General features: G+C 36.7%; 1 protein-coding gene across 1 annotated transcript in view; it reads right to left on the bottom strand.

Annotated features, from left to right (window-relative positions):
- Aatf (apoptosis antagonizing transcription factor) overlaps positions 1 to 13,232 on the bottom strand; it is an 82,043-nt gene that overhangs the window by 41,917 nt on the left and 26,894 nt on the right. Inside the window, exons 5-8 of the mRNA XM_090351202.1 lie at positions 5,587 to 5,701; positions 3,265 to 3,454; positions 2,629 to 2,793; positions 430 to 513 (exon numbers count right to left, since the gene is read on the bottom strand). Coding sequence (XP_090207328.1) covers positions 430 to 513; positions 2,629 to 2,793; positions 3,265 to 3,454; positions 5,587 to 5,701 — 554 coding nt within the window. The remainder of the gene's footprint in view (positions 1 to 429; positions 514 to 2,628; positions 2,794 to 3,264; positions 3,455 to 5,586; positions 5,702 to 13,232) is intronic.

Genomic DNA, 13,232 nt, shown 5'->3' with positions numbered 1-13,232 from the left:
CTTTAAATAAATATCCATTATTATTATTATTATTAAGGGCTGGAGATGTAGTAGAACATCTCCCTAGTATATAAAGGCTGGGATTGATCTTTAGTACCAACGGAAAATAATAATAATAAATAAATGGCTGGAAAAGGATAAATCACCTGACTCAAAGAAGCAAAAACTGTTTTGTAGATAATTTACACTCCAGCAACAACTAAAAAAAAAAAAATCCAGCTGTAGATGTTTTCATTTCAAAAGGAAAACATAAAACAAAAAAAAAGCAACAATCTAGAATGACACAGTAAGTCAATTCTGAATGTAGTTTTCCTAACTCCTTGTCTTGACTTACAAAATAAGTTACCTTTTAATTCAGAGAATTCTATCAACTGTTTTAAAATTCTAGAACCTGATTTCTTATAACAGAGGACCATGTAAAACTCATACCTGGTGGTAAAAATCATCATCATCAAATATTTCTTCATCTAAGTCCTTCAGGTGAGTATTGGCAGGGACTTGAGGAACAATCTCCTAGGCCAATGAAAAGTAAAAAAGAGTGAATCCAGTAAATTATGTAGCTGTTTCCTTTAAGATAGGGATTGTCCTTTAAATTTAAAACAATTTCACTAGATAAACAAGCACACTAGATAGATAGCTCAGGACTTGGGAGTCTGAGGCAGGAGGATATGGACAATGAGGTCAGCATAGACTACATGGACAAGGGAAAAGAAAAGACAGACAAAAACAAAAGGCAGTTGACAGAAAAAAACAATTACACAAAAATGTTTAACGTATTGTATAAAAATTTGAGTGATAAAATACAATTTTTCATCAACAAGGCTGGCAATATTTAGAACTTCTGGAGACACAGCTGGAGGAACTAGCTTTCTATGAGTAATTTGGAAGATTCGGTGCACTTTAACATTTTCACCTTAAGATATCTAGTCCTATGTTCACACAAATATAAAAGTTCAGAAACGTCTCCTCTCATATTCTTTTGAAAACTGGCGACAACATAAATATATATTATTTGACTAAGCTAAAGCATATGGCATACTTTGAAGCCATTAGAAAAACAATAAGCAAAAGGAGGCGCGGTGGCTCACGCCTGTAACCCTAGCTACTCAGGAGGCTGCCCAGGCATTTAAGTCTATGAGACTTTTATCTCCAATTAACCACCAGAAAACTGGAATTGGTGCTGTTGCTCAAGGGGTAGAGTGATAGCCTTGAGCTTAAGAGCTCAGGGACAGTGCCCAGGCCCAGAGTTCAAGTCCCATGACCAACAATAAATAAAGTAAATCCCTATGTAATGAGATAAAAAAAATTATATATGCCAAATTTAAAAAGCTGTTAAGATTTTGAACATAATTGTGATATTTTAATTTTTTTCTTTATTTTTTGTTTATGTGATACTAATGAATTGAGCCCAGGGCCTCTTGAATGCTAGGCAAGCATTCTACCATTAAGTCACATTCCTAGCCCAATTGTGATATTTTACAGATTCATATGTAGTTATATATCTTATTTAGTAAAATTACTACTTTAATATGTGTTATATGCATAAAACAACACAACTGTTAATATTACATTAAAAATAAAATTTAGGATTAGGAGTATGAAAATTTTTACTTTTTATTATTCTTTTATTTCCACATTAAAAAGTTTTAAAAAAAATGTTTCCCTTATAGGAAATTTTAGAATTTGCTCCATTTCCTCCAGTACCCATATGGTAGACACAATGTGCAAATCCATATGTGCTTCAATACTAACATTTCTAGAGTACCTTTAAAACTAAATTCTAAAGACTAAGGATATAACTTAATGGCAGACAGCTTACAAAACATACATGAGGTCATGGGTTTGGTTCTCAGCATCACAAACACAACATATGACCTAAGCAAATATAAAAAATCCTAAATCTTAAAGCGACATTAAGAATATATCCAGGCAGGCGCCAGTGGCTCACACTTTAATCCTAGCTACTCAGGAGGCTGAGACCTAAGGATAGAGGTTCAAAGCTGGCCCCAAAGCCAGCCTGAAAGTCTGTGAGACTCTCTTATCTCCAATTAACCACCAGAAAATTAGAAGTGGCATTGTGGCTCAAGTGGTAGAATGCGAGCCTTGAGCTGAAGAGCTCAATAACAGCACACAGGCCCAGAGTTCAAGTGCCATAATCGACCCCTTCTCGCCCCCCCCCCCCAAAAATCTACCAGCAGACTCCTACATCAAACTCAAAATTAGGATGAACTACAAGTAAATAGAATTCCACTTTTTTTTTTTTTTTCCAGTCCTGGGCTTAAGCTCAGGGCCTGAGCACTGTCTTTGGATTTTTCTCAAGGCTAGAGCTCTACCACTTGAGCCTCAGCACCACTTCTGGCTTTTTCGAAGTATGTGGTACCAAGGAATCAAACCCGGGTCTTCGTGCATGCTAGGAAAGCACTCTACCACTAGGCCAAACTCCCAGCCCAGAATTCCACTTTTTTAAAGCCTTCCTCAACCTCACAGATTTTCAACAATCCAATAAATTAGTAGTGTTTTCCTTCCTTTCACTAACAACATCTCATACTTAGAGGCAGTATCTACAAAGTTTCCATTAATTAGCTTTCTAGAAACTTCAGGACAATCAAACTGCATCTTTGTTCTTACTGGTTCTCCTGGCAAAGTCTCTGGCATAGGTTGAGCAACTGGTTCAGGTTTGCCAAGAACTCGGTAGCTAGAGCGCTTGGTCTGTGTTCTTCGAAGTAATCTTTCTTTGTCCATCAAAATATGATCAATCTGAGTCAAGATTGAGCGTTCAAAGGCACCAAAACCCTGAAAAAAAGTACCCAGAAAGTCAGTGCTGAAGGCAGTTACACTGGTTTGTCTATCTTTCTATGTCAGCAGAGAAATATGACAATCTTCTTTAGGAAGGTTTTTCTGAGTTTGTAAATGGTTATAAGTGTTCTCAGAAAGTAAATTTTTTTCAGTCTTAATCAGGTCACATCACTTTCCTATCTCCAGAGATGCTCCTTTAGTAATTGTTTCTTTAAGTTATTTCATACTTTCAGCACTGGATAAGGCTTCATTTCAATAAAAAAAAAACATTCTTTCTAATAATAAAGTTAAATTCTCAAATCTAAATAAACTCCAGTAGTTCAGTACATTTTTGTAACAGAAATGATTGATTACTATTACATCATAACAACCTCCACACAAATAAGCTATAGTTCTAGTTTCTTACAAATGTTTCCATCTACCACTCCAAGCTATCATACACAGACACATAGACACATAGATACTTGCCTTTCCGAGTTTTCCAGAAGCCAGCTTTGTTTTATCATGCCATTTCTGGAGTGTGCGGTTCCTGAAGACTGTAAAATCAGCAAAGCGCTTTGCCATGAAGTCAGGATAATCATCCATCTTCAGCTTCCGCTTCGGTGGGACCCTTCTCTGCTTCTTCTCTTCTAGCTCATCATCTTCACTAGAAATCTCACTAGAAAAACCCATGAAAAGTCTAATGTAAATAAACATTATTTTAAAACTGAGTTCACATGAAGTAAGAGTAGAATTGAAATAACACTAGAAACATCCCCATTAGGTCAATCAAAAACTCATGTAACTTTTCAAATAAATATAAAGCACTGAGTTTCAAAATACTTTTTAAAAGGTAAGCAAACTGTAAAAATAAATTAGGTTGTAAAATATTATTAGAAACGTGTATGAACCAAGCCTATTCTGAAGGGTCTTTAAAAATTAAACACATAATCACATTTCTATGACCTTAATCCCCAAATCAATAAGAGAAACATGTCTCTGTAACTAACTGTTAAGGAGAGGTGAACATATTAGTTTAACCAAACAAAGAGAAGCTGAATATGAAAAAAAAAAAACTCAAATGGGCAAGTTCCCAAATCAGCTCTACACTGCAATGCAATCAGCCCTCTGAATCCACAGGTTCAAATCTGAGGAACCAGTCTGATACAAACCAAACATATTCAGGTAAAAAAAGGAAGGCATATGTCTGGACAAAGGATGCTATTAAAATAGACTATTTTCAACTATGAAAATCCAACAAGAAAACCCACTGAGGTTTCTTAGAGGAAAGGGTGGAGGGAGTATGATACAGAGGATTAAACAGATTGGAATACAGTATAAACATGTAGAGATGCTACAATAACATCTCCCCCCCACACTCATATAATTGAAATGAGCCAATTTAAAATTTTCAGGGGGAAAACCCCCTATCTATAGTGAACATACACAGACCATTTTTTTCTTGTTATAATTCACTAAAAAACAGAGTACAATACTTCTTTAGATTTCATTTGTGTCCTATGAATTGTAATGTCAGATGATTTAAAGTATAAGGAAAGCTGTCTATAGGTTATATGTAAATCGTGCCATTTCAAGGTCTTGAGCAGATCCTGCTGTCTGTGAATGGTTCTGGAACCACTCCCCGATGAGTGTAGAGAAGGACAACTGTATATGCAATGAGAATTGCCAAGACAATGTAACAACCTTCAGCTACGTAACCAATTTTGCACTCACTGGGTTATAGGTACTCAGTAAGTGTGAGCTTCCTTTCTTGTGTCTCCAACTAGCTCAGCAGGAAACACTTTAAGTAAAGGACAGGCCAGGCCCAAGGGAAAAAAGCAAGCAGGTACTAAATCAAGACTAAAGCAAGCTCAAACAAAGGGGCAAAACCTTTCATCAAATGTGATCATCCAGAAAAGAAAATGTATTATTTTACTGCTGTTTTCTTAAATCTTTCCACCTTCCAAAATAACTGCTCTTATTAAAGGAGATAGTTGTAACCAGTTGATTTTATAACATGAACAAAAATACTTTGTAGACAGTAATTAAGCATTAATAACCAAAACATATTTTTATCTTACCAACTTCAATACATCTAAACAGAAGGCATGATGATATTGCCTTAATCCATAAAGAGAATCATTACAAATAAAAATCTTAACAAGCAGTATCTGTTTTTTTCTGGTTGGTCATGGGGCTTGAACTCAATCCTGGGCACTGTCCCTAAATTTCTTTTTTTGGTTCAAGGCTTATGCTCTTTAAGACACAGCTCCTAGTTTTTCTGGTGGCTAATTGGAGATAAGTCTCACAGACCGTTTGCCCAGACTGCCTTTGAACCACAATCCTCAGATCTCCGCCCCTGAGTAGCTAGGATAACTGATGGCAGGAGCCATTGGCACCTGGTTAAAAAGCAGTATCTGATTCCTACTTTATGTGACATCTTGACCACCAGTTAAAAATGTTAACACACTGTTTTCTTTTTTTTCCAGTCCTGGGGCTTGAACTCATGGCCTGAGCACTGTCCTTGGGTTTTCTCAAGGCTAGAGCTCTGCCACTTGAGACACAGCACCACTTCCAGCTTGTTCTATGTATATGGTACTGGGGACTCCAGCCTGGGTCTTCGTGCATGCTAGACAAGCACTCAACCACTCGGCCAAACTCCCAGCCAAAAATGTAAAACACTTTTCTTTTCTTTAAAGTAATAGTAAGTCTAACATCTGCCTTCATGGAAAAGATCTGTCTTTCTCCTTCATAAATGTTGGGACACTATACAGATTTTTTTTAAAGCTATTCCATAGTTCCATTTCTTACCTTTCTGCTTTGGATTTTATCCCATCAACTAGATATCTAGTGTCTGGGTACTGGAAAAGCAACTCTTCTTGAAGATCTACCAATGACCTCAACAATGCTTTTAAGGCCTTGTGACCTGGAAAGAAAATAAAGCATAGAGAATAGCTGATTGATCTTCTACCATTCTCCAAGGTGGAAGATGTCTGTACCTAATGTCTTCCATGAAGTTCTATCTAGGGGGAGTGTATGTGAATATGTGGGATATAATCAGAGATCTCTGAAATTTAAAAAAAAAAAAAAATCCCTCCCTATTTTTTTTTGAGACTCTTTTTTTTTTTTGCCAGTCCTGGGCTTGAGCTCAGGGCCTGAGCACTGTCCTTGGACTTTCTCAAGGCTAGAGCTCTACCGCTTGAGCCTCAGCATCACTTCTGCTTTTTTATATGTATGTGGTACCGAGGAATCGAACCTGGGTCGTCGTGCATGCTAGGCAAGCACTCTACCACTAGGCCAAACTCCTGGCCCCCTATTTTTTATAATAACAATATTTCATAGGGTTATTTTGAGAACAGGTAAGACAGCATGTATAAAGTGCTTAGAAAGGTATCTATAAATATTAAGACTTAATTGTCAGTATTTAGATTTATTAAGTTTGACAAACTCTACCCCAGCATGTCATCATAACCAATAAAGTGTCCCTTTGCAGTAGGCATCAGTGGGTCACACCTGTTATAATCCTAGCTATTCAGAAGACTTAGATCTGAGGACCATAGTTTGAAGCCAGCCCAAGAACAGTCACACAACTCAATTCCCAGTTAACCAACAAAAATGTCAGACTAGAGGTGTGGCCCATGTAGCAGCTGTGAGCAAGAAGCAATCCAAGCAAGAATACAACCCTGAATTCAAGCATTGGAACTAGCTCCCCAACTATCCCTTTAGTATTCAGTTTCTTGGGTATATTCATTCCTACAATTAGCCACAGATCTCTTGGGTTGTGCTCCTTTAGCAAACCATTTCTCAGGTAAGTCCTCTTCCTCCTGACAAGCACAACTTAATTCTGGACTATCATCCACATTCCTCTTGCCAGATCTCATTTGCCTCTGGTTTGAGCTTCATCTCCCCTTAACCTCACACAAATTGTTCTTGTTCACCAAGGAGAGCCCACGTTAAGGATCTTCTATTTTGCAGTACTGATTTTTTTTTTAATGGTTAATGAACAGCACTCAGAAACCTGAGGCAGGCAGATATTCCAAAGTTTGAGGTCCATCCGAACTACTATAGCACGATCCTGCCCCCCAAAAAAGGTAACATTGTACACTGAGATTATGCTTTCACTGGATCCTTGTAGCCAATAGCACAGATACATTATGATTACAGCTGGCTAGGATTAAGTAGACAATCTATGGCTAGGAACCTGTTTTATATGCCCCTTTACCCACTCAGAAAGTAGCCCCAGGAATAGCACCACCATGCATCAAAGTGTCAAGAGATGTACCAAAGATGATATCTGTAGTTCCATGCTTTTAAACACCATAGCCAAAAACATAAAAATTAATTAATTAATAAAGAAGTCAACAATGGCCACCACACAATTTACAAAAAAAAGAAACAAGAACCAAGAAAAGAAAGAAATTTACAAGACAGGATTCAATTTCTTTGCAACAGAGGTGACATATACATCTAGATGGTATGTGAAATCTAGAAACAATACTGATAAGTGGATAATATGCTTTCTTCATTCTCCATATTGGCCCCTGGCCATAAAAGAAATTGAGACTGTCAAGAATATCTGTTTGTTTTGCCCTACATGGTTCATTTGGAAAGGTCTTTTCTTTAAAAGCAGATTAAGAAGGACATATGCCTTACCATATTACCAAGATATCTAAGCATGTGATCATCAGCTTTAGGAATAACTCTGAACAAAGAATAAAGGGAAAGAGTATTCACTGAGAATCAGAAGCCCTGAGGGCTATCACTAACTAGTCAAGTCATATAAGTAGACCAATTTAATCTCTTTGAGTCTCAATTATCTCCTCTACTAAATGTACACAATCATTTGCCCATTGATTGCACAAAAAATGTGAAGAAATATGTGAAGACATTTTGTAAATTTTTAAGCAAAAAGCATATTTACGTACGTACGTATCAAAAAGCCACCACTTTGCACATGGTGAAAATATTCTAAGCTCTGCTAATACTGATCTATCACTGTACTCATTTTCATATTAGAATCTTATTCATTTACATGCTACCCATATGCAAGCATTCTATATGTAAAATGTCACCAATCTAAAAACCATTTTCACCTAACAGCTCTATTTTTCCCCTGATTCATCCAGGCTGTCCAACGCAAACAAAATTATAGGTTAAGAATCTGTTTGGGCATGGCACACAGTTCATTAATTAGATTATAAACCAATAAGTAAAGTTCTGGCAATGGGATGGAGAAAAAATTAGAAGAGTAAATGTATAAGGTAAAATAAAGCTTACTTTATCTATTAAGTGTCTACATAGTTATATTTAAATGAATATGCAAACATGCAATTATTTATGTGCAAATACACATAAACTCCCACATTTCTATTACCTCAGATAAATACACTGAGCTGGAATTTACAGATTACAAGAGAGCATTTTTTTTCTCCTTCAAAAGTAACTCCAGAACTAGAGCTAAACTATAGGTCAAAATGACACACAATATATTGGCCTGAGAACAATACTTTTCATTCAAATCCACACAAGCCTGCCACTTGCACTAGTCATCCCCAGCAATTAATCCCCCAAGAAAGACGTTTGATTAAATCTTTTCAAGCAAATCCTTTGCTTTGCTTTTGTTAGTTCACTTCTTGTCAACATCTATTAAAATATGCCTTTAATTCTCCCACAATCTTAAAAAACACCGATTCCACTGTCTTCAACTTTAATCAACTGTATGGCCAGCATTTTTCATTTCATAATAATGTGCTGCTTGGAATTCAAGAGGCAGGCTCAGCATCAATCATCTGGTAAGAATTTTTCCACTGCAATAAATATGCAAATGAGGAGAGCCAGTCAGTCGTATTTCAGGCCCGACTTGCTAGTGTTTTAAAAAAGACACAAATTTATTAATTGCCGGTGGCCAGAGGAATCCTATTACTTTGGGCATTGATTACAAAGCTGTGTGAGTGATTATTGTGCAACTCGCGGGCTACCCAGGCATGAGGAAAAATTATTAAAGCAAGGCAGAGATTATCAACTCAGAATAACAATAAGCCTTAACATTTAGGTTCTAACTTCTTCAACAAAGAATTACGTGAAAGCTCCACTGTATCATAATTCCGAATTCTGTCAGTATTACTGTGTGGGCTTGTTCTATATTCCCCAACCAGAATGGTGTTTCCAGTAAGAAAAAGGAGAGCAAGTTACAAATTCCTCAACAATCACCACTGGGATAAATAGCTATCATTTCCAATATAGGCCCAACTAGAATTATCTATTAATATAAATATGTACATATATAGACTGTGCACACACATGTAGACAGATTTAGGTATCTGGGTATGCCATTAAGAGGACCATGGTGTTAAGAACTGTAAGGAGTTCTGACCCCAGAGTGTCAGCTAGCTCTGTGAACCAAAAGTAGAATTTTCTTAGTGGTACAAAAATAACCACAAGGTAACTTTTCAAGTCAGAGTATGGAGACTTACATTCTAAAATCATGAAGGTTAAGCCACAACTAGACTTGGGTTTCATACCTCAGAGAGCACACCACAGTAGATGATGCGAATCTGAGGGGTCTATGGAGAAAAAGGCTTGATAAGCTAATTCTGAATGCAAAGTGCTTTGTGAGAACTATTCAACCCAAGACACATTAAATAAAATAAGAAAGAGGACTCGGTGGACAAAACTTTTTCTTTTAAGAAAATGGTGTGGGGAATTGAGGGAATAAGTGAAAGTTGAAATAAAGAAGAAATGAAGAGATATATGACAAAATATGTGTTAAGAGAGCCCCCTCACAGAAACAAACAACAACAACAGAAAAAAAAATCCTTAACATTTTACATTACTGCTACACTAAGTAACATGATAAATAGTGGGCATTTGAGTTCTGTGGAGGGATATCCCACTCATGCTGTAATTTCTGACCAGGCATGAATTTATAAGGAAGGGAAAAGGAATTGCAGAATTTCTTTGGTTTCCCTGAATACACTCTCAAATACCTTGATGAAGTATGTCAATAAATCCTTAAAAAGCCCTATAGGACACAGCAATCTAACTGATCAATGTACATCCAGAAATCCACTACAATTAGCTTTTACTTCACAGATCTAGACAATCTCTACTGCTGAGTACTTTTCCTAAAAGGAGAAATTTACTTTCTCCCTTTAAATAGGAAGAGCTCAGAATGCAAGGTACTTAAAAATCCAAGTTTATTTACAAGTAATGATTTAAACTGTCTAGCAGCAGTTATCCAGAGAGAATACGGACACTTTCATTTGTGTTTGATATACTTTTAACTATCTGAATATTTTATAAACATATATTACTTTCATAATTTAAATTCTTATTAAAATTTAAAGTAAGGTGCAAAGTAACGAAATTTATTAAAAATAAAATTAGAACCAAAATCCAAATAACCCTCTCACATTTCATTTAAAGTTCTCTGTTTCTTTCATATTATAAAACTCTCTAGGTAAATCTGTCTCTAACCAAATGCCCAAATTCTCTAAATAACACGGGTTGGGAACTAATTCTGAAAATGAAAATTCAGAAAATTCTTTGCTGGAACTGGCATGGTGGCCTAACTACTCAGGAGTCTGAGATCAGAGGATCAAGGTTGAGAGCCAGCCAGAGCACAAAAGGATCTGAGACTCTTATCTCCAGTTAACCTCCAGAAAACTGGGGCTTAGCTCAAGGGTAGGGCGGTAACCTTGAGCTGAAGAGCTCAGGGACAACACCCAGGCCCAGGGGTATGGTGGTGGCCTTGAGTTGAAGTGCTCAGCGACAGTGCTCAGGCCAAGTTCAAGCCCCATGACCCACAAAAAAAAAAGAAAAAGAAAATTATTTGCTGAAAAATCAGAATTTTTTGTGGAATCAACCGCTCTTCTTTTGGGATCATTCATATCAAACTTAGTACACTGTACTCTGCTTCTAATTTCACTAGGTTTAAGCTGCTTCACAGCACACACCCACCTACCTCGTAATGTCACTCCAACATCCAATATATCACATTGGCCATAAACGGTATCCTAGAAATGTTTTCCTAACAGAATTGATGTTGAAGTCATATGACAGAATGTCTGATCACATTATCATTTCCATCTAAATGCTGACAGCCCAACCCACTTATATTCTAACTTTAAATCAGTTATGTATTCTCAACCTTTTGTTAATAGATAGAGTTGCCAAACGTGGCATTTTCTTTATAACTATATGCCTTCCTATGTACTCTTTGTGAGCAAGGACTATAAACTATTCACCATAGAACCTTGATGTTAGTAAATAATTCTGTATTTTGGAAAAAATTATATACTTATACATTTTATTTACATGACATCCTGATCTCTTTCCTGGCATATTACCCGCCCCCGCTGTTTTCCCCAGAACTCAGGATCTTGTACCAGCCAGGCAAATATTCTTCCACTGAGCTAAATCCCCAACTTGGCATATACTTTTTTGTGTGTCCTGGTACCAGGGTTGAACTCAGGTCCTTCCACTATTTCTTCTTGGCTTCTTTGCTGTGACTTTACCTCTCAGGCCATGCCTCTAGTTTAACATTTTGCTGGTTAATTACAATTAAGAGTCACTAGATTTTTCTGCCGAACTGACTTTACCCTGTAATCTTCACATCTCAGCCTCGTGAATATTTTGGATTACAGGTATGGTATATACTTTTTGTTTGTTTGGGTTTGGGGAGATAATGAGTGTCAGGGAATTCCCAGCACAGCTGGCTTTGAACCATGATCCTCAGATCTCAGCCTCCTGAGTGGCTAGAATTAGTAATGAGCCACCAGTACCCAGCAGTATATACATTTGATACATGCATTTCAATTAACCAAGTATGTAATTCACATAATCTTTTCAAGAAAAAGGAAACAATTATTGTTTCCAACAATTATTGAAGACCCATATAAAATTCTGTGCTATAGGGAATGGATCAGCCAATGAGCAAAAGCATCAAGTACTGAGTCTAAGTCCTGATCTCAAATAACAAAAAATCTCTACTATCCATTTAAAATGAACAGTTAACACTCAGTAAGGACCTACTAAGCACCAGATTAAGCACTTTGTAACTTATTTAAATGCTCACAGCAATTCTTTGAAGGATGTTCTATTATATCACCATTTTAGAAATGAAGAAAATGAAGCACTACTTACAAGCTTAAAAAAATTACAGTTTTCATTTTCTACATCAATTTAACTTTCTGAGTTATATATCAAAGCTACCTGGGGAACAAAGTGTAATAAAACTTTCAATTACTAAAAATGACCAAAGTTCTAACATATGATAAAAAACACTAGTGAGACTGTTAAAATGTTAGTGCCAAACCTGATTCCCAAGTTGAAAAATAAAGTGGAAAACTAAAGGAAGCACAAATTATGTGACAGGCAAGCAGGTCCTGTATGGCAAAATAATGCTAAGGGCCAGGTACTGGTGGTGGTTCATGCCTGTAATGGTTAAGATCTGAAGATCATGGTTCACAGCCAATCTGAGCAGGGAAGTCCAAGAGATTCTTCTCTTCATGAAAAAGCCAGAAGCCACCACGTGCCATTGGCTCACACTTGTAATCCTACCTACTCAGGAGGCTGAGATCTGAGGATCATGGCATCTAGGCAGGAAACTTCATGAAACTCCTAATCTCTAACAAACTATCCCCAGAGAGCTGGAACTGAAGCTGTGGCCTAAGTGGTAGAGTGCTAGCCTTAAGCAGAGAGGCTCAGGGACAGCTCCCAGGCCCTGAATTCAAGCCCTACAACCGACCAAAAAAACAAAACAAAGCCAAAACCAGAAATATAGCACAAGTGTTCTATACACAAGCCTTGAGCAAAAATGCTTAGGGACTGTACCCAGGCCTTGCATTTGAGCCCTGGAAAAATAAAATAAAATAACATTAAGCAAAGGTTTATAAGCTCCAAAATTAACTAAACACATGAGGTGATACGTTCAGATTCACTACTGAAAAAACAAAAAAAGCAAAACACACAAAAAAACCTTAAATGACATTAGAAGTTAAAACACTGTGAGACAAATGACATTTAATTCAAATTCTCTATAACCACTTTCTTACCCTAGGACGCAGCCCAGTGGCAAAGTTCTTGCTGAGAATGTACCAGCCCTGGGTTCCATCCCCAGCACAGCAAAAAACATATACCTATATAAATAAAATAGCATAATGTGATATTTTTATGGAAATGTTTTATTCTGGAAAGATGTGAAGAAAGGAGAATTCTCCATTCACAACTGATAAAGAGTTTAATTGGCATAACATATCCAGGAAGCCATCTAGCAAAACTTATCAAAGTTGTACATATGCATGTCCCCTACTTCTGGAAATTAAGCATAAGAAAACAGATCCAAAGCAAAGAGACGGGTACAAACTAGTATTTTTAGCATTATTTATAATGGTAAAAACAGTAAACATTTTAGGTGCCAATTTATATAAGACTGCTTAAGTTAATTTTAGTCAGAA

This window comes from Megascapheus bottae, chromosome 17, assembly GCF_031878675.1.
Source record: "Megascapheus bottae isolate mThoBot1 chromosome 17, mThoBot2.hap1, whole genome shotgun sequence".
Classification (NCBI taxonomy): Eukaryota; Metazoa; Chordata; class Mammalia; order Rodentia; family Geomyidae; genus Megascapheus; species Megascapheus bottae.
This window is presented reverse-complemented; position numbering and strand designations above follow the sequence as displayed.